At 38.3% G+C, this 22659-nt stretch overlaps 2 protein-coding genes across 4 annotated transcripts; one reads left to right on the forward strand and one right to left on the reverse strand.

Moving 5' to 3' along the window:
• The first annotated feature begins 1738 nt into the window (after positions 1–1738).
• On the forward strand, positions 1739–7952 carry TADA (tRNA arginine adenosine deaminase). Of its 3 annotated transcripts, none has more exons than XM_078574880.1 (6): positions 1743–1902; positions 1980–2056; positions 2134–6744; positions 7099–7186; positions 7291–7418; positions 7573–7952. In XM_078574880.1, the coding sequence occupies exons 3-6, from the start codon at positions 2255–2257 to the stop codon at positions 7832–7834; spliced, it is 4968 nt and encodes a 1655-aa protein (XP_078431006.1). In that variant the 5' UTR covers positions 1743–1902; positions 1980–2056; positions 2134–2254; the 3' UTR covers positions 7835–7952. The 3 variants fall into 3 exon arrangements, 2 of the variants coding, with proteins under 2 accessions (XP_078431006.1, XP_078431007.1); XM_078574881.1 differs by having other exon boundaries at positions 2182–6744; XR_013581420.1 differs by lacking the exon at positions 7099–7186 and having other exon boundaries at positions 1739–6744; positions 7573–7711.
• Positions 7953–9214: 1262 nt separating this feature from the next.
• Positions 9215–10905, reverse strand: LOC144703103 (Zim17-type zinc finger protein). The gene is made up of 4 exons (XM_078575197.1): positions 10666–10905; positions 10378–10519; positions 9858–9986; positions 9215–9419 (listed from the first exon to the last, which is right to left on the reverse strand). Exons 1-4 carry the CDS (start codon positions 10815–10817, stop codon positions 9336–9338), a joined length of 507 nt encoding a protein of 168 aa, XP_078431323.1. The 5' UTR covers positions 10818–10905; the 3' UTR covers positions 9215–9335.
• Positions 10906–22659: the final 11754 nt, after the last annotated feature.

Consider the following 22659-nt stretch of genomic DNA (forward strand, 5'->3'; position numbering starts at 1 on the left):
GGGTCAACCAAGAATGGTTAAGCTTTCCACAGTAAAAAAGAGAGAATATTATATTTTTCATAAAATTAAAATAATATAATTCAGTACAGTTGTTCCATTGATTTTTGAAGGACATGTCCGTGGATGAGTGTTTATAATATTTTATGAATAATTATGATTTATACCGGTTCGTGAATTATCAGTACATGTCACTAGTACCCTTGCACTATTAGGACTAACAACGTGTGAGAGTGAGCAAGAATTTATTTTTTCTCATTTCAACTACAACTTTGATGCAAATGACAATTTAATATTTTTGACAGCTTAACACATTGGATTTATTTTTTAGGCACTATTTGAGAATGGAACAATCAATGAAGAAATATTTGACAAATGATATTTAATATTCACAATCAACATGTGATTAAGACCGTAATTTGAGTTGTAGAAATTGCATTTAATGGGCTCCCTATGTCAAAATTTAATTGTGTAACTAGGGATGGGCATTCATCATTCATACACCACCCATCAAACATCGTCTGCCAAAGATGACGGTGACAATGATGACTGTCAATGCTGTGTATGTCATTGTCAAAACATATACGGTATTCTCAATGACGATGGATGGTTGCTCTCATGATTTGTAGTGTACTTTACTAGTAATTTTTGTTTAAAGATTACGTGCTTTTATTCACAAGATCATTGAAATTTGGAGAAAAATCCGATATCCAAATATCAGAAAAAAACGGATCCCGAAAACTTGATTTCCGGTATCAGGTACGGCATTCGTCCCTATACCGTAATCTGATGTTGGTATCTGGACGGGCGATCCCTACCGATAATCATCCATTGGACTCGGGACGAGATGTTTTTTGGATATCGAAAAAGCCCTTCTATGTTGGATACCGAAATCTGATATCCAACTCCGATATCCGATATCATCATCCTCCCGAGAGACGGAGTCGGATGACGACATCGAGACGGATAGCGATATCGGATATCGGTACTGTAGCAACCAATATCCGATATCGTTCTCCAATATCCGATATCGTTCTCCAATATCCGATATCGTTCTCCAATATCCGATATCGTTCTCCAATATGTGGATATTGGAAAAAATGGATACCGGAAATTTGATTTCCGGTAACCAGTACAGCATCCGTCTCGATACCATAATCCGATGTAGGTATTGAGACAGGCGATCCCTACCTAGAATCATCTGCCGGTCTCCGAATGGGATAGTTTTTTTGTCCACGGACAAAATAACTGCCCCGTTAAGGGCCTTGGACGGCGAACGTGACAGTTTCTGCATCCCGTAGGAGTATAGTAGGAGCCTGAGAGCTCCAGCTGGGCGGCGCACATGCTGTGCCACGTGTCAAATTCTAAGTGGCGTAATGCTGATGCATGGTCGGCATACGCACTGCTTCGTCCTAAACGTCAGATGGGACAAGAATGCTTTGGACGGGACAGTTTCGGACGGGACGGGACAAATTATGGACAGGATGACTCGGACTAAACTCTAGAAATTGGGATGAAGAACGGGACGATCTTTGTCCCGTTCCGTTCTTCGTCCCCCTCCTGGACGATTGTGATGATCATCATACAGACATGCCTAGCCCTAAGGATGACGGGTCCTGATCCGGCCCGCTAATATGTTTACCTGTCGGACCCAATAGTGGAGATCTGACGATCTGGACCAATAATATAGCGCCACGTGGGCCGGAGAAAGTATAAATAAAGAATCTCGCCCAATCTCGTTAGCTTTATGAATCTTCCTTTCTTCTACGCTGCTTTCAAAATCTTCTCAAGAACGAAGTTGGCAGATCGATTCCAACTCCGCGCGCAGCAAATTCTTGGAAATTGAAGTCGAAATTGCTTGATTTATCCGCAGTAGCAGTCGATCGCTATCGCTCTGGATCTGCGGTGAGTTTTTCATCTACTCTGCTCTCAGAATCTGCTCAAGAACTAAGTCGGCAGATGTATTCCACCTCCGCGCGCAGCGAATCAGTGGAAATTGAAGTCGAAATCGCGCGATTTATCTGCGGTTACAGCCAATGGCGATTGCTCTCGATCTGCGGTGAGTTTTTTATCTACTCTGCTCTCAAAATCTGCTCAAGAACTAAGTCGGCAGATGGATTCCACCTCTGCGCGCAGCGAATCATTGGAAATTGAAGTCGAAATCGCGTGATTTCCCCGCTGCAGCTGATGGCGATGGTTCTTGATCCGCGGTGAGTTTTTGCTTCTCCGGAAAGTGGAAATTTCTCGGGGCGATGCCATGTACGGCACTGCATTGACGTTGAGGACGAAGGATTCGTTCTACTATCGCCGCCAGGGCGCCGGCTGCTGCGGAGGCGGCTGCCTTCAGGGAACTTCTCTCGCTTCCTGCTGCGCGAGTAAGGGATTCGTGTATTCGTGCTGGTTGAGGCAGGCGTCTTTGATTCGATGGACGCCGTTCAGAATTGCTGTATGTGATGGAAGAGCTAGGGCTAGAGCCCAGCAGTATGCGAGATTGGCAGCTTTGTGGAATGAAGGCCAGGATTTCACGAGATTTCTCGGTCAAATTGAAGGTTTTTATGGTTCTTACGGTGAATTGGTTGGTTATTCTGCTGATAAGAGAGCTGGGATCAGGAGGGATTCCTTGGGGAAGGTAGTTTGCTCCGCGGGAAGGAATTTGAGCTCTTCGTTTTCATCAGGTGATACTGAATCGAGTTACTGGCGCCAGAATGACGAAATTTCAGAAAAGGAATCAAGATCAAGAAGAAGCAACTCGGGTTCTTCATTTTCCTCAGGTGATGCCGGATCGAGTTACTATCATCAGAATGATGGAATATCAGAGAGAGAATCAAGATCAAGAAGGAGATTTTATGCATCAGATGGGAAATTTCGAGCAGAAACGGAAGCTAAGAACAAGGAAGAAGAGAGGGGAGAAGTACGGGATCGTTTCTTCAGAGGGAAAAAGGAGAGTGAGGAAGAGCTGGAAAAACTTTCAAGGAAAACGATTGTTCAGGAAAGCAGTTCTAAAGAGAAAAAGACGTCCGCCATGATAAAAGATGAAGTTTCTGAGGAATTGAGAAAGCAGCGGGCTGAAATTGAGCAGCTGAGGAAAGATTACCAAGAACTTCTCAGAACTACGAAAATAGGAGAGACCCATGACATGAAAGTCTCTTCCTCGAAGGTTGAAGGCCTTGAAGAAACATCTCTGCAAATGACCTTGCTTGAAGAAGTTAGGAGACAGCGCATCGAAATGGAGCAATTGAATGCGAGTTGTCAAAGGCTTATGAGAGCAATCAAGACACAGGAGGAAACCCAGGTAAGAGAATCGAGCTCTGTTAAATCATCCAGAGAATTTTTAGATAGCAAAGAAGAAACTTCAATTATGGTTGGTAAGTCTGTTAAGGAAGAGTTGGTTTCAGCTTCCTATAAAATTCAGGAAGATCATTTACAAACTGGAAGAACAGATATTTCTAGGGCCAATGTCAAAACTACTAGTAAAGTCGATATGCAAAAAGGGGATACAAGTTTTGTAGTCAGCTCAGTTGATGAAGTAAGAAGAAAAGATGAACAAAGGCAGAGCACTAGTACTGTTCAAAATTCACAAGAAATCAAAAACAACGAAAGAAGAGATGTCCTTAGTATCAGTGTTGAAGCTGGCTCCAGGTTCGAGAGAGATCAAGCTACCAGAGTCAACGTCCAAGAACAGAACCTGACTTCAGTGGCTAGCTCTGTTGATGAACAAAGGAAGCAAGTAAAGTATGATCTCCGAGACACTTCTCAAAGAACTTCCGAAGTGGTGGAGACCCAAGTCAGAGATCGGGAAGAAGTTTCAACTTCTGCTCAACATCTGATCAGAGTGAACAGAGAGAAGAAGATTAATGACGATCGCCAAGTAATCATGGAATTAAATCTCAGTGGGGATTCTTCGGGACTAAGTAATATTTCAGGGATCTCTATTAGCAGTGATCAAGATCAGACCTCAACGTTAGTGGGTAAGAAGAGTCAGATTGACAAGGCCGATAATTCAAAGAAGAAAGAAAAACGTCAAACCCAGAAAATTACATCCAGTAAGGATACACAAACTACGTTTGTTTCTGATTCTCAGGACTCGTCTGACACCAGGTTGAAGAGCAAGGATTCTCAAGAGAGATTTAAAATCCTTGAAGAACAAACTGCGTTTGTTTCTGATTCTCAGGACTCGTATGACAAAAGGTTGAAGAGCAAGGATTCTCAAGAGAGATTTAAAGTCCTTGAAGAACAAGCTGCATTTGTTTCTGATTCTCAGGACTCGTCTGACAAAAGGTTGAAGAGCAAGGATTCTCAAGAGAGATGTAAATTCCTTGAAGAACAAACTGCGTTTGTTTCTGATTCTCAGAAATCATCCGACACCAGATTGAAGAGCAAGGATTCTCGAGAGAGATATAAAATCCTCGAAGAACAAACTGCGTTTGTTTCTGATTCTCTGAAATCATCCGACACCAGATTGAAGAGCAAGGATTCTCAAGAAAGATTTAAAATCACCGAAGAACAAACATCGTATGGTTCCGATTCTCAGGAATCATCTATCACGAGGTTGAAGAGCAAGGATTCTCAAGAGAGATTAAAAATCCTTGAAGAACAAACATTGTTTCTTTCTGATTCTCAGGACTTATTTGATGCCAGGTTGAAGAGCAAAGATTCAGAAGAAAGAGTTAAAATCGTCGAAGATCAAACATTGTTTGTCTCTGATTCTCAAGAATCATCCGAAACCAGGTTGAAGAGCAAGGATTCAGAAGAAAGAGTTAAAATCGTTGAAGATCAAACATCGTTTGTCTCCGATTCTCAAGAATCATCTGACACCCGGTCGAAGAGCAAGGATTCTCAAGCAAGACTTAAAATCCTTGAAAGACAAAAGTCTTTTGTTTATGATTCTCAGGAATTATCTGATACCAGGTTGAAGAGCAAAGATTCAGAAGAAAGAGTTAAAATCATTAACGATCAAACATCGTTTGTCTCTGATTCTCAAGAATCATCTGAAACCAGGTTGAAGAACAAGGATACAGAAGAAAGAGTTAAAATCGTTGAAGATCAAACATCGTTTGTCTCCGATTCTCAAGAATCATCTGAAACCAGTTTGAAGAGCAAGGATTCTCAAGCAAGATTTAAAATCCTTGAAAGACAAAAGTCTTTTGTTTATGATTCTCAGGAATTATCTGATACCAGGTTGAAGAGCAAAGATTCAGAAGAAAGAGCTAAAATCGTTGAAGATCAAACATTGTTTGTCTCTGATTCTCAAGAATCATCTGAAACCAGGTTGAAGAGCACGGATTCAGAAGAAAGAGTTAAAATAGTTGAAGATCAAACATCGTTTGTCTCGGATTCTCAAGAATCATCTGACACCAGGTTGAAGAGGAAGGATTCTCAAGCAAGATTTAAAATCCTTGAAAGACAAAAGTCTTTTGTTTATGATTCTCAGGAATTATCTGATAACAGGTTGAAGAGCAAAGATTCAGAAGAAAGAGTTAAAATCGTTGAAGATCAAACATCGTTTGTCTCTGGTTCTCAAGAATCATCGGAAACCAGGTTGACGAGCAAGGATTCAGAAGAAAGAGTTAAAATCGTTAAAGATCAAACATCGTTTGTCTCTGATTCTCAAGAATCATCTGAAACCAGGTTGAAGAGCAAGGATTCAGAAGAAAGAGATAAAGTCGTTGAAGATAAAACATCGTTTGTCTCTGATTCTCAAGAATCATCTGACACCCGGTCGAAGAGCAAGGATTCTCAAGCAAGATTTAAAATCCTTGAAAGACAAAAGTCTTTTGTTTATGATTCTCAGGGATTATCTGACACCAGGTTGAAGATCCAGGGTTCACAAGAGAGGGCAGTTGAGATCATTGATGACCGATCAGCGATTGTTTCTGATTCTCAGGTATCGGACGGCAGCAAGGATTCTTCATTAACTCTGATTCAAGCAGCAAAACAAACATTATCAGATTTTTCGGAGCCCAATTTCCCCAAAATTGAGCTGAATCCGCCTCTTCCTCAAAATCAGATCGGACCCGCTTCTGCAAAATCTGACTCATCCGGGACGCCTACAGACAAAAGTCAACCATCAACCTCTCTTGGTCAACGATCCATATTGAATGTTTCATCTGACACTCAGGCAGGGGATATTCAACCATTCATTGGAACAAAACCGACAGAGGTATTATTGGGAGACCAAAGTCAACCATCTATTGCAAAGAGATCTGGCAAATTTCTATGGAGATTTGTGGCTGATATATTCAGAATTGGGTGGAGGTCACGGGTTGATCCGCAGAATTCAACCGTCAAGCTGGCTGCCAAGAGCTCGTCAAACGAATCCGTGAACAGCGACGCCTGGTTCTCTGGCCAAGAAATAGATTACGAAGAAGAAGGAGATAGAGCAGAGAGAGGGAGATCCACATCGATGCGATCTGAGCCACCCATGCCCATAATTCAGATCCAGCCGTCGATCCCAGACCCACGCTTTGCATCATCTTCCTCGGAAACAAACAGAAGCGAGAGTGGAGATCTTCAAGAACCGGAGACGGCAAACAGAGGGAAGCTACTCAGAAGAAACAAGCAGGTAAAGAGAGAGGAGTTTGAAGAGTGGGAAGATGCGTTCCGACTCGAAACAGAACAGAGAAAGATCGACGAGGTGTTCATGAGAGAGGCACTGGCTGAGGCCAAGAAGGCGGCTGATATGTGGGAGGTCCCCGTTGGGGCGGTTCTTGTCCAGGACGGCAAGATCATCGCCAGAGGCTGCAACCTGTAAGCAACCCGCTCCATCCTACCTATACTTTAATTTAATATCATGGTAGTATTTAATCATGGTTAATTGATTCACGGTTCTGAATTTAGCTTACACGTTAATTCATCTGAAGATTCATGTCACAGAGTCAATGAAGATGGGGATTCATCTTCAGAAGAAGAATTAGATGTCATTTTGAAGGAAAGAAGTAAATTCACCATATGCAAATGAAAATGGGTAGACATGTTAAATATAATAATGAGGTCCTATACTAAATAAAAAAATGGGTACATCAGAAATTTATCTACCAGATGCATAGGCTCGATAGGTATTTTGAAGCTTTTTTAAAATGGGCTTTGTTGATCTGATTTAAGAGTGGAAGATTTGAGGGACTCCACTGCCCATGCCGAGATGATCTGCATCCGAGACGCGTCAACCGTCCTTAGAACATGGCGCCTAGCCGTAAAACTCTCGCCTGAACCTTCTATGTTTTCCTCTATATTTTTAATTAAAAAAAAATGTTTTCCTCTATATTTTCTCACATTCTTCTCTGTACTTGAATCCAGGGAACCACTCTTTACGTGACGTTGGAGCCGTGCCCGATGTGCGCCGGTGCCATTCTCCAGGCCAGAATTGACACCATCGTCTGGGGTGCTCCGAACAAGCTCCTCGGCGCCGACGGCAGCTGGATCAGGCAAGCCTTTCTCTCTCCATAATAGTAAATATATATGACATTTTTTTTAACAATAAATATATATAAATGACATTTAAAAAAAAAAATGACATAATAGTAAATATATATGACATTTTATGTCAATTATTTGTATTTACCATGGGTTCTTGAGCAGATTATTTCCTGGGGAAGATGGGAGAGAGGGCCCAGTTCATCCTTTCCACCCGAAGATGAACGTGCGGCGTGGAGTGCTGGCCACGGAGTGTGCCGAAGCCATGCAACAGTTTTTCCAGTTGCGGAGGAAGAAAAATAAGACAAATCCTCTGCCGCCGCCGCCGCCGCCGCCGCCGCCGCCGCCGCCGCCGTCGCTTATAAGTTATCCAGCTAAAATCATGACCAAGATGCAGAACATCTTCTGCCTGATGGGCTGCATGTAATTTTCCCTGGCGGGGTTTCTCTCTCTTCAATCCGCGTAGATATCTCTCTCTCTCTCTCTCTTCTCATATTGATTGTGTGACTCTTTTTATCCGGAGACACTTGGTAGGATTTTTGCTCTGTGTCCTCGTTCAAGTGCTGATATCGGATAATACGTAAACAGATACAATCAGAATTAGTATCTGATAGGATCTTTGAGGGTAGTTTCGTCATGTTAGCTGGCAGGGGCATTTTGTCATTTAGTTATTGCTGTATTTAGGAGGGCAGCCAAGAAGAAGAAGAAAGAAGTGTTCTTGTCTCCCCTCTCCTCATCTAGGTCTGGTCTCCCTGTCTCCCTCAACGATCCCGCGCCCCTCGTGATCGTCTCTACCTCACGTCTTCAGGCGGTTCGTCCTCGGTCGATCCCTACCCTCTCTGCTTGGTAGGGTTCGCCCGTCCCGATACCGGTATCGGACGGATGCTGTATCAGATACCGGAAAGGGAATTTCCGGTATCCATTTTTTTAGATATCTGGATATCTGATATCGGTATCGGATATCGGTTGCTACAGTGACAATATCTGATACCGATATCCGTCTCGATGTCGTCATCCACCTCCGTCTCAAGGGGGAGGATGACGACATCAGATATCGGGTGTGGATATTGGATTTCGATAACCAAGTTAGAGAGGATACTTAAAAATATAATTAACCGATAAGTGTTCAACTGTTAGAATGGATCAACGTGGGCAAGAGAGTAGTAGGAGAGCTTTCAGATTGAGCCGTTTCGTCCTCACCCCTTGATATCCGTCATCGATATCCGTCTAGACCTAAAGGACAGATATCGACCGATATCCGATATCCGATATCAGACACCGTCCCGGTTTTCTCCCGGATATCGGTTGGGCGAATCCTATCCACCTTGTTTCACCTCTTTACCCTGGGAATTTCTACCTCACCTCGCCCTCTATCGTCCTTTCGATACGAGCCAAGATCCAGGTTCGTATCAATATCCTGTGACAATCTCGGTGAAAAATAAAATCCGGCAAAGTTACAATCGTTGATCGAGTATTACAAAAAAATAAACTTGAGATGTGAAAAACTTACCTGATGTCTGATTAAGTTGCCTATCAGTGGAAGGATCTTATGCATGAATTTGTTTTTTTTTTAAATAATGCATGAAGTTTTCTCTCTCATCAACCCACATAGATCTCTCTCTCTCTCTTTTCTTCTCATGAAAGAAAAAAATAATATAATAAATATGGAAGAAAAACTTGGTTCCTCAGGTTTTCTAATTGTATTACAGTTTTTTTTTATCTCTGATATGGACCTCAATTTATAAGGATCTTATGGTAAAAAGGGGTAAAGAATTTAATGGGGGAGGGGGAAACTATACTTGTGATAAAAAAAACAAAATGCCCTTGATGGGCTAAAGAGACCAAAATACCCCTCAAGGGGTTGGAATTCGCATCAATGAATTAGACTATTGTGATGATAAGTTTAAGGATTTAATGAAATATGTGATTTAATCACTCTCATCACGCAGATCATACTCCTCGACGAGATTAAGGTTGTCCACAAACTTGTGGTACACTCCACAACCTGCACACTGAGATTAAATCTTGTTATTTTCGAAACTTGGAAAGTATCTTCATCGCTTGAAACTTATACATTTGAAACATAAATCACCGAGGCAATAAATACTGAAATTCATTTTGGACGAAGAGAAATTATATACAAAACATGTATTTCGTCCCATTATAACAAATAAACATACTTCCACTTCTACATATTTTGTGCACGCTGAATAATGAAATAATTAAAGAAGGTCGTTCTCCACTTGCCGTCAACATCATCTAAATCAAACGGACGGTTTTCTTGATATTCATTTGGTTTCATCGTTATATAGAAAATTCTGATCTTTGTAGAAATGATCTTGGGGTTGATCACTGATTTCAGGTAATCTTCCCTCTTTTTCTTCAAAAGAAAATTTTTGATCTTTGTAGTGAATAATACCATAAAGTTTGATTTAAAATACGAGATATACCTGCAAGAAAACCGTTCCTCGATCGTAGGCCACACGGTTAATTAACCGCTCTGTCCTTTCTCCACAAGCATTGCAGGTGAACTGGACGAGCAAACTCCTCCTGGGCAATCTTATACCAGACTTCCCTTCCTGCTTCGCAGAAACAACATAAATCAGCAAAAAATAGACAAAAAGAGCAAAACACTGAAAAAAATTGAGCAGAAATACTGTATGTTTATGAGAAATACAAACGAGAGAAGAATAAAAAATGTTAATAATGATTTATTTCAATTCCAAAGAGGAAGTCGTTTGGAAGAAAGAAAATTTTGGCGATACATGGGGAAACATTTTCAGTAAAATTTAATGAAAAAAAATCAATCGTTCGAGGTTAAAGGACATGCCCCTTGAAATATTCTAAAAATTTGAGCTTCGGAATCAAGAAACGGTTTGATCTTGATTTTTCAAGACGATGACTTACTGATTCGCAATTTATGACGATTAAAAACAGAGATATGTACAAGATTTAATGTAATTCAATCACCGTATCGGAGGCCGTTGAAGGGTTGTTAGGCAAAGAATCCTCCTCAGTATCAGCATTTTCCTCTGAGAATCCCAAGCTCGGATTATCCCGGGAACAAGCGGAAATTCGTCGGTTGTACCGAAATTTAATAGAAACGAATTGGCTGAGAAACATGAACGGAAGAAAAAAAAATCAAAATTTAATCAAAATAACGCTGTCATCATTCCACAATTAAAAAAACCCACAAGACAAGTTAACCCAATCACGCTTTCATACAGAACTAATTAAGCAACACGTGATGAACCCTACCGTCGGTTGGATGGGAAGGAGAGAGCCGTAGATGAATTCAATGACTGAGATTTCAGAACACGAAGAACAGGACGAGAATATGAGGTCGGGTTTTGGCAGAACGATGAGCTCATTTCTCGTGGAATTGATGTCGCTATTGAAGACCAAGCCATTAATAATCAAGCTCAGAGAATCGCCGCCCCTCTACAAATCTTGAAGAACTAGAACTCAAGATTTTTGTCAAAATAAACAGATATAATCTTAAAATCACAAAAGATGTATATAAAGTGAGTAAAAAATACTGATTCATGTGATTTTTTTCATATTCCCATTGAAAACATTCTAACCAGGATTATCTCCCTCATGATATGATATGATAGTAAGAAATGGGGCTCCACTTAGTTTTTATGTCAAAAGAAGTGATAGGATAATTATAGACGTATATCAAATACTCATACGCATAATTCATTGGAGACTTTGGTAAAATAAGGGTTAAGCTTAGGTTTAATCTTTCTTGGTTCTAGTAAACTACGTTTATCCATAGGGAATTAAGGCTTGATTTATGATTGAGAATTACTTTGAAGCTCAAGTTCATTTCAAAAAAAGCTATTTAAATACCTTTATTTTGACATAGTAAAACACTACATTATGTACTGTTAGACATAATTTTTCAATACTTAATAAAAGTTATAATATGAATGGAATGACCCACTGGTTTTATCATCACAATGATTTTGGGCAAATCTGGAGATTTTAAGACAGCCCATTCTATCACATTGGTCTTAAAATTTGGAATTAGACTATGCAAAAGAGAGTATTTGATGGTCTTAGGTTCTGGGACAACATCTTGAACATAAAGCTTGAATTTCATTAGCAAAAAGTTTCTCACATTACTTTAAGTGGATATAGTGAAGACAACTGAATGTCAAGGATATTTGATGAGTAATATGAGGAAAAAGACGAGTTAATTCCAATTTGAGGGGGGGGGGGTTGTAATAGCCAACGAAAGATATGAATAATTACTTATGACGAAAAAATTGAAATGCTATCTCCTAAAATGTCAACATGCACAGGAACATTTCAAACATATGAAAAGTAAAGTATTTTTAATTTAAGCATGGTATTTATCAAGGCATACCCACCTTTTGTATGGTTTGTGAGGCAGTTTCAAATTGTTTATACTCCTCATTACACCATTTTTTAACAGTAAAAAAATCAGAGACCATGGCATGACCCACACAGTCGGGATAACAGTATGAAGTAATTGGATCATTCATAAATTTATTCATAATTATTCATGTGATTGTATGACTTTTCTACGATATACAAATACCATTAGTTAAATCAAATAAAATTATAAAACTAAATAGTACTAAATTGCTTGAATGTCTCTTGAATTAATCAAAGTAAACAATGAAAATATTATATTAATTCATATTACCTCTTGTGAGGCCTATCGAAACAGTAACACATATAGGAGGAATCTCCACCCTAACTGTTTCAAGAAGATTTATGATATTGAGTATCAAAATTTTATGTTAGGTTGGCCCATTATCTCTCTCCCTCTCTTAGGTCTATATAAGTCCCTACAATCCTTCATTTTGATACTCAACTATTTCTAGTTATTTCTAGTTATTTTGATACTCAATCTCCACCCTAACTATTTCTAGTTAACCAATTTTTTTAATCTTTGATTCAGTTGGTATTAGACCAAGGTTCCTCCTCATGATGCTCGCCCATACATAATTGCAGAAGGTATGATTTTTGTTAGACACTAGTACTAAATAGAATGGCCTATTAGGGTTTGACGATTAACCACACCCTAAATCATTTTAGAGTCTCCTGTAGATGAATGATTTTATTTTTACGATAACCATTAATGGTAAGGCTTCCATTGGAGAGTTGATAAACTCCATTGCATCTCCCGGAGCATGTTGTGTAGATTGGTACAGGACAAGATACTTGATTATATGTTGCTGAAGTTAATTTATATGGCTAGTCAATAAATATTATTTGGCCATTAAAATTATTAACTAGACTAATACATGGGTTTTTGAATAAGATTTGTGGACTTTGTTGAAGGTACTCAAAGTTTAGGGACTTTTATGAAAAGTATCCCAAATAGTACAAATAAGGAGGACATCCATTTTCAAGTGCCCATGCAAACCACACCAAGTACTCCCCCATTTCTTCTCTTCCACTCTTAAACCTTTCTTTCTAAATTGACTTAATGGAGAGAAGACATGCAATGTTTGAAGAGGTGTTGTCCAAGAGAAGAGCCAATCTTTCGAAGATTGTGTTGAACATGTGAGAGACTTGAAAAAACTCATACCAGGAACTATGTAATTGTGGAATCTGATCTGCACAAGGTCAGGTGATCACTCATCGTTTTATAGCATTAATCTGATTCAATTTAGATATTTTTTTTTCCAAAGGTCATTTGAGATTGTCAATCACAAGTTCTTGAATGCATGCACTAAGTGAATCATGATGAGATCATAATTCCTTTTCAACGGATACTCAAGATGGAAATCAGAATATCGTGATAAAACACCACCATCTAATCCCACATATGATGAGTATGGCTAATCATGTAGCCATTAGTACGTTGACATTATGGATAAATGGTAGGTGTTATTTAGGATTTCAATGAATTGATCCATATGAATCCAATGATATTATATATATTTTTCAGTCATATTAATTCATGTCATAGTCGTGTAATTTTTCCTAAGACCTCAGGCACCAAAGACGCTTTGTGAATGAACATTTGTTTTTGACTCTCACTTTTGTTTTTAACATCATGATTGAAATTAACCTTAGCTTGGATGTGGAAGAAAGTTTATGAAGAGATTGTGTAATCAAGATGGGATTTTCCACCCCTGTTACGATATGACATTGACTCAAGAAAGAAGATGCAGTAATATACTTGGCTGTGACATGAACATCACATGATGTGTTTTTTAATGATTTCTATCACGTATCAGTACTAAGTGGAATGACCATTGGGTTTGGGAGTTAACCATACACTAAGTCATTTGGGATTCTCAAGTGGATGAAGGATTATACACACCACAATAACTGATGATAGTAAAGGTTCTGAGAGAGAGTATACATACTCTATTGTATCTTCTAAATCACCAGGGGCATCTTGGCACCCCAAGGGCAGATAACTCAAACTACTAATTTGGTCAAATTAAAACCTAGGTTTCATTGTTATTGAGATATTAGAAGAGTAAGGTCAAAGTGTTCTAAATCTTGGATGATGAGATTTGGAGGAGCACCAAAGTCCATCAGAGGACTACCTCTATAGAGGTTCGTGTTGTCTTCAACATTTTTACTTATCTTATTTTTTTTGAAAATTTTTTATATTAGTGGAACACTTAGATCCTGAGATTTCCAATCCCTATAAGAAGGTCCCAATTTTCTCGTATAGCATAATTCAGGCAAAACCATCCACTATCTGCTGTTACCCAACTCTTCCACTCGTGGGCCTCCGCCGACTTCATTTTCCCACTACAATTAGCAAAGGTGCCCACAATATTTGCTGCAATCATGTTGACTCAGTCAACATTCTACTGCAACCACAAATTTTGAGTTGACTCAGTCGAGTAGACATGGTCACTCGGTTCGTTCTGTGCGAATGTGTGCAAATTATGCGTTCTGTTCGGTTATCCGAACAGAATAAAATTGAATTCGCATAGTACTTCGCACAGACCCGTGTGCGGTTCGGATTATGCAAAATTTTAAATTTTTTTTTTTTAAAACCAAAATTGATTCTTCCCTCTCTCTCTCAGACTCTCAGTTTCTCCATCGCTCTCGTTTGCCCATTCACACCCTATTCCCGTCTCTCCGTCTCTCTAGTCTCTACTCTCTATTCTCTACTCTCAACCTATAGTCTCTCACTCCATCTCAGAGACAATCTCGGAGGTTTGCCACATTTTAACAGAATCCTCGCCCTTCCTCCTGGCTGATACGCCAGCTCTATGCCAGATTCGCAGCTCCGGCGCCAGATTCGGATGAGGATCAAAGTGGAGGGAGAAATAGGAAGCGGAATTTTTTTCAGATTTCTAAGTTTTTGGTAAGTTTTTTTTTATTTTTGATTTCATTTCGTGTTAGAATATTGGTTGCATTGATCTATCTCCCTTTCTCTCTGTTGATTTCCCTCTCTCTGTGTCTGTTTTATTGTTGATCAATCCCTCGTATTCTTTGTTGATGTCTCTCTTTCTCTCTTTCTATGTCTCTCTGTCTAATTGCTGAACAAATTTTATTGCTAAATTCTAATCCCAACTTTGAGCCTCAGTTTCGATTTGAAGTTTTTTCATTGATATTATGTCGAGTGAAGTTTTAAGTTGAATGAAATCGAGAGGCAAATTTTTTTGAGTAAGATAACTAAGTTAAAGGATGCATGGGTGTGTATTATGAATTTGAGTTTACATATAAAAGTTTGATTGTGATTTGATCTTCAGTTTTTACATAAAGTTCTTTCATTCTATGGTGGAAATAGGGTAAAGACCATTCCATCGAGGATGCTGTGATAGTGATCTCAAGCTGCCTAAGAGATCCATTGGAAAGTAATAACTGTGCATAGTTTCTGTGAGCTTTTGTTGAACACAAATTTGCCATAATGCCAACTGTAAATGAAGTTATATATGATTTTTTCATTGGGGTTTTCCCCCTTTTTCTTCATTGTGCTGCAGGTGCTGTGCTAAAGTTATTTTATTTCATCTTCATTTTTTTGATGTTCAACTCCTGCATCTCCTTGCTGTTCTCAGGGAAATTTCTGTTTATTTTCCTCTGCCCATTCTCAGAATTACTAAATTAGTTTGCATTTTCACATTTAGATCAATTCTTGAAATTTGGTAAGGAAAGTTATTTTTGGCGCAGATTAACTCATTCTAAGGAATCATTTAAGCCAGCTCCAGATACATTCACAAGTTGTCTCGGATTTGACTTATGGATATCAAAGAATAACAAGTATTAGAGCATCAAGAAAGAACATAGAGTGAGACCTTTGTGTTACCACAAGCTTCTGTTAATTAGACCTTCATGAAATTACATGCATGTTAAAAATGTACATAATTGGCATAGCTGCTGTCAAAAGAATATCTATGAAAAAATGTACGTAGTTGGCATCCAAAGGCTGATTCAGCTCTCAAACTGAATCATTTTCCTGCATATGAAGAATCATAGGTCTGACCTTGAATCTGAATGCAAAGAATATGAAAAAGTATAAGCTACTATTCTGAGACATCATCATAATTCTTCAAGGATCTCTTTTTGAAACTTTGAAATCATATTTTCATGGTCTACACACTTCGACAGTAATAGCTTAATGATGTAAGAAATTTTTAAGAGGGAGTGAATTAGTTTTTTACTAATTTTGTGTTTTTTCCTTTTCTGAGTAACGTGGTCCATAAAGTCTTAACACATTGAAATAAAGGAGTTAACACATGTTTTTATTCAGGTTCTGGGAAATCCTTTCTCCTTTCACTGGGCCTTCAATCACAATCCTACCAAATTAGGAGTCTAGGACAATAAATTGGCTTACACAAGCACCTTTAGTTTTTTGAGAAGGTTAACCTCAAGTCAATCTATTTGATCTTGCTTCACGTTCAATCAGTGCTCATGATAAGCCAAAAATAGGGGTAAATTTTATGCAATTTTAAACCCTTGTCGTTGTCAATTTTAGCTTATACAATAAAATTTATAAGACCTCACTTAAGATTCACAATGATGAGTAGAGGTATCGTCCAAGGGAGGCAAGTAAGAAGTTCAATTCGATGATTTTTCGATAATTAGGATTAATTTTATCTTCAGTGAAGATCAAATCAACCTAATTAGACAAGGAATTTAGAGAGGGAGGTAGAAGAGATGAGAAGAGTAGAAGAAATAAGGGAGCTCTAAGTTGAATTAATTGATCCAAATGAAAGTATCAAGAAATTCAATTAGAGGGATTAAGAAGAAAATTTTGATTTGGTTGATTGGTTTTTGTAAGTTTGATGATTCAGAACTAACTACACTATTAGATAATAATAATAATTAAAGAAATTTTAATACCCTAGAATTTAAAGTTTTTTAGAGTTTTCTTTTGAAATGCACTTGAATACCTAGTTAAATCTCTCAATTTCTCATCTCAACCCTAATCAGGGCTTGTACATGCCGCTCAAGCCAAGCGATTTAGAGGTTCAGACCAGAATCAAGAAGAACAATCAAGAAATTGAACTAATTTCATCCACAATGCACCAAAAATTCAAATACAATGAAGGGAAAGGTACCAAACAGGTTGATCCAGGCTGGGGCTCCTCTCTGTCTTGCAGCTGTGATAGAGAACCATCAAGAATGAGCTCCTCCTCTCAAAATTTTGCTTTTATACTTAGGTTACATGGTAAAAATTACCATTTTACCCCTGTTTAGTAATTAATTTGTACAGATCAATGTAGGCTTATTCTGAATGATCCAACCATACAGATAGAAAGAGGGGATTAAGGCGAGCAAATCATAAAAAAATCATCTCAATCGGACTTCAGGATCAAAAGTTATTAATGAATGAATTTAAACCAATTTTAACCATTGGATTTAAATCCATTTATTTAATTATTTCCTTTTGAGACACGCAATGATGTGTCGATTGTTCATTGGCAGATGACACTTGGACTTCAAATGGCGGGTGGAATCTGCGCGTGCCACGTACCCCCCCCTGTCGAAAAATAAAATCAAAAGAAATGTTTAGGAAAGTCATGGTGGTACAAATAACCATGCACCTTTGCATGCGTTTCTCGCAGCGCGGATGAATCCGCAAGTGCCATGTCACCGCCCGTGCGTGTGCGTTGTACACGTCGCACGGGCGGTGAACTTACCTCCCAGCGCTGACCCTCATCAAACGCCGTCGGATGCTAATCTGACTGCGGTGATGAGGCCACGTCAATCGCCCGAAAATCTCTCTAGCACTTTTATAATAAAGTCCTTAAGAATTGGAATTTCCGCCTGACGCCGCTGACAGGTAATCGTGTATATATCCTCAGCGCACTCTCTCTCCTCTGGTTTCTCCTAAAAACATTAAAAAAATATTAAATAATTGCAATAAAACCCTAGAACATTTTAAATAATATCTTTACACATGCAACCATGACCGAGAGCTGTTTTTGAGGGCATCATTGCAACAAAAGTTTACGAAAAGCCCTTCAAAGCTCAAAAATAATCTTAATACTCATTTTTTCCTTATAAATATATCTTTTTTCTTAACAACAATGCATTTATTCCTAAAAAAAAATCTCATAAAAATCCTAGAAAATCCTAAAAAATCCTATAAAATTCTAGAAAATTCACTGATTCATCCCCGTATAAATAACTCTCAAAATTAAATATTAGCTTTCCATTTTCATTCAAAAATAATTATTTCAAGCTCAAATAAATCCCTTAAAATTCATGGAATTAACAGAAAGTTAGGGAAAAATCACAAATCACAAATCACTTGAGAACAGTATTTATATGCAATTGCATGATAACAACCCCATTTTAAGCTCTTTAAATACATAAAATTGTGCTAATAGCATGAAATAAAGACCAAATTTAGGGTGTTATCGCTCCCCATGAGGTTTTCTTGATTTTTATGGACAGCTGATATCATATATCAAAATTTTCGCCATAAGATATCAGGACGGATATTGAAAAGTGAACACTACCTTCATGTCAATCTCAGAAGTTCTTACAAAGTAATTTTTACACTGTTCATAACAGAATTATATTTCTTTAGAAAGCTTTGATGCATATATAAGTTATACTTCCCATCATTTTCCCTCTTGCATATTGACAAACCATAAATTGGGATATACAACAGTATTTATAATTTTTCTTACGAGCATAGAGGAATGGAAGAATACATACACAAGGAGAAAGTATAAAACAAGTGGATTTCAACGTTAAGCTTTTTTCAGAATATTATGTATATTTTAGTAATGAAGTTTAATTAAAGAAATAAAATAGTGAAAATTAATTCAAAATAACTGTAGGAAGTGGAATATTTATTGTCTAATTAACCCATTTTATCAAAATATTATAGTATATATAACTTAGTGAATTTCTAATTAAATACTTTGGCAACACCAGGTTGTAGTGTGAGACGAGATGCAGATTTTTATCATTGTTTGTGGCAATGGAGATGGAGGCAAATACGCGCTGATGAGTGGTGGAGTTAGAGGTGGCATGTATGATGGTAATCACCTAGGATATCGATGATGATAACCTAGGAAAAGGGACAACAACGGGAGCCAAACAAAGAGGAAGGTCACACATACATCGTCGTCACATAACCCACAAGCCAATTAGCGCTTTCTCTTCACGAATCTTGATCTGAACATCGTTCTTTAAATCTGTCACTCTTTGAATGGAAGAACTGATCCAAACAATATATTAAATGAGAAAATTGATGTAAATATGTGTCTGACAAGTCAATCACACATTTCACATCACGTTACACGCCCATTAAAAACTTGTTATTAGGATCATTTGAATTGGCAATATTATTTATTCAATGTTAATGTTACTCAACATCCACTCTTACTAACAAATAAATACTAAAAACATATTTACCAGAGAATTAATACTAATTATGCAAATTCAGTGCAACTCTGTCGCAGCTTGAATGGATTTTATTAATTTTGAGAATTTTGTGCAATTTTTGACTCCATGTGCAAATTTTGTTCACTTTGTGCAAATTTTGTTCAGTTTGTGAGAATTGTTCTAATTGTGAGAATTGTTCTATTTGTGCGAATTGTTCAAAGTGTGCGAATTTTGTTCGGATTGTGCGAATTGTTCGAACACCTGTTCTAATTTTTGCACAAAAAGGAACATAACAACGAACAGACCCCTATGCGGTTCATTTGTGAGTTTTTTTTGTTCGTTTTAAACAAATAGAACAGACGATCATGTCGACAGTCGAGTCACTGACCTTTGATCACCATTGATCAGGTTGACTGGGTTCAAGTGAGAATCAACTTGGCCAACTAATCTATCCCAAACTTGAACCAGGCAACAAAGTGGTTCATCAGCCCTAGACTGGCCAAACTTCACCTGTTGTTCCTTCATGTTGATGTGTACATGCCTGACGTTTGTCTCTTACTTATCCACTCATCAATTTTACCAGACTCCTCTAGAGAACATGTGAAGGTAAACGAGTCAGTGCAAACTCTGTCTACAAAACTCCTAAAAATCTCAAACACTTATTATAATTTATTAAAAAAAAATTAATAATTATTTTTAAATTATTTATCCTTTGGTTTATTTCATCTCCATTAATGCATATAAAATCATTAAAATCCAAAAAACATAAAACATATTAAACAGTTAAAAAGCTGGCTCTGAACAAAAATGTTTACTATTTCAATGGTGGTCTAAGAGGCTCGACCTGTATCTTTTTACTGAATAAGAAAATTTATATTTTTGCAAATCTAAGAACCTTAGAATGAAAATTTTTAAATCAATTTCTGGATAATCATTTCCCAAAGAGCATAAATAGGGGAGGACATCCATTTTAGGTGCCCCTGTGAGCTAGACAAGCTTGTTCTCTTTTATCTTGTTAAGTCCTATCAAAATCCTGCTTTCTATTGAGACTAAATTGTGAGGAGATCCGCCATTATTTCAACCAGTCATATTACAGGAAATGATCAGAAAATCCAATATTTTGAAGACATAAGAATACTTCAAATGACTTGACATTTGAACCACTTGCAGAGACTCATCAACACAAGAAGATACGATCATATGATGATTTGGTTTAATATGTTTTTTTCATTTCATTTCCACTGAATGAATCAATTTTGGATCATCAATCTTGCCTAAAAAAACCCAGCATAGAGTGAGAGAAAAATACTTGATACTAAGTTAATTCATTTGAAGATAAGCTTATGCTCATAATGTAGGACATTTGTTACTATGTACGTGATTATGATCACCTCTGTACCTCCAATTCGATTCAATTTTTTACTAGAATTTTTTAGACTAGTATTATTGCTACAATATGGATTTAATTTAATGTAATACTACAATCATTGTAGCACTGTTTGGACCATCTTTTAAGAAAGTTATCCTCACTAAGCAATAAAATTTAATAATAGCTAAAATAAGAGTTTTTAATCTTTGATGTCCAAGACATCAGAAATCCTACTAAAATTACACATGTACCTCTACTTTCTTTCTCTACACTTTGATTCTTAAAAATCCTGAAATGGAATAATTAATTTTAGTATAATAATTCATGATACATCTTAGCTTTCTCAGAATTATTTTTATTGATTTAAGTGTGATTCCTCAAAATCAGTTTTAGAATATTGCTCACAGGTATATATTTAATAGTTTGTCTAGCCAACTAGTACCCAAATACAATATGATCCACTAACATCTCTATACAGAAATTTCTTAGCACTTGTACAACCTAGTACAACCCTCAATATTATTGCTTGGACCTTGTACAACCTTGTACATGGACTCAGTGAATTGGCTTTAGCTTCATAATCATTCACTCTAAACTTTACCAAAAGTTATTTATTGTATTTCTATTTTCACATTAAAATCCATTTTCATCTTAAAGAGTTTGAAGCATTAGGAAGCATCTCAAATTTACCATAAGATATCTCAAATTTCTTTTGCAAGAGATGGAAAAATTCTTCAAAGATTTAGGTATTTGATAATAAAAATAAGATAGCGTCCATATATATGTGGACTAGTATTAGTCCTTTATCATAGTCTTGATTTTTAAAATTTATTCAACGCTACCCCTGTGAAAAATCTGGGATTTAAGTTAGCCCTATCATGTTTCATGATTAAATGCAGCATGATTTTTTAAATCTTTAAATATGAAATGTTATTCCACATAAATCTCTCAATATATCTACTTCTAGATGCAGTATTCGCAACCATCTGGAGGACAAATCAATTAATGAGCCCCTTGTAAACACCATAATCGACCAATTTGTGCAATAGTATCCCGTATGACCAATTAAAATCTCAAAAGCTAAATGGTTATTATGGGTGGATTGAGAGGCAGTTGGTCCCAGATTGAAAACAAGTTGAATACGATTCTTTTCTTAAACAGATGAGATGGGCTACATAATATTACAGGGCAACGTATGTGATGTAGGACAACTAGGAAAGAAGACGACTATGGGGACGGGTGTGACAACAACGGATAGAGGATGCTGGACGTGTTTGGACAGAGGGATAATACATACCGCGAGATTCACACGATCGAATTCGAAAACCTAAAACTGATGAAATAATGGTGGTGCAGTCCCGTTCCTCGTCGAGGGCACGAGTACTGTCTTCAACCACCGCGACGATGCCGAAGCACCAAATCTAATACTCGAATTCACGTTCGCACGAAAGTCTCACGAAAGGAAGAATTTTGTGGAAAGAAGAGATATTCAAATCAAATCTGACAGTGGTGGAAGAATCCTCGTGGAACACTGGACGAAGAACATGTCGACACCAAAGAGTTCAGGCGTACCTCGGCACCGGAGTGCATGAAGAGGTTGCAGGGAATTCTGATCGTGACAAGACTGGACGATCCGGGCGTTGTACAGCCCACTAGATGAAATATCTGGGCGTTTCGGGCATTGAGCGGCCCTCGTAATGGGACGGCCGGATTAAGCCTGGTTGCTCGATGGCTAGAGTGCTTGGGCGTGGGCATCGATGGCGGGACGATTGACGGGCGCTTCGATTCGGGGTCGCGGATCGAATTGCGGGGTCAATTTGCGGGGGGTCAAAGGGGGAGTCACCCCCTTGCAGGATGCGGGGCAGCGCCCCGACACCAAAACGGTATGCACGACGTCTTGTGGCGGCAATGGCGTCGGGGGCGTGGGCGGTCGGGTTGGAGGCCTGCGCCGCGTCACTTGCGCGACGGTCGATGGCGACGTCGGGGGCGTTGGGTGGCCTAGCGCCTTGGCGGAGGGCAGCCAAGCGCGAGGGCGCGGGGCGGCTTGGCGCTAGGGCGTGGGGGTGGCCTTGCGCTCGGGCGCT

Source organism: Wolffia australiana, chromosome 5 (assembly GCF_029677425.1).
Source record: "Wolffia australiana isolate 7733 chromosome 5, ASM2967742v1".
Lineage (NCBI taxonomy): Eukaryota > Viridiplantae > Streptophyta > Magnoliopsida > Alismatales > Araceae > Wolffia > Wolffia australiana.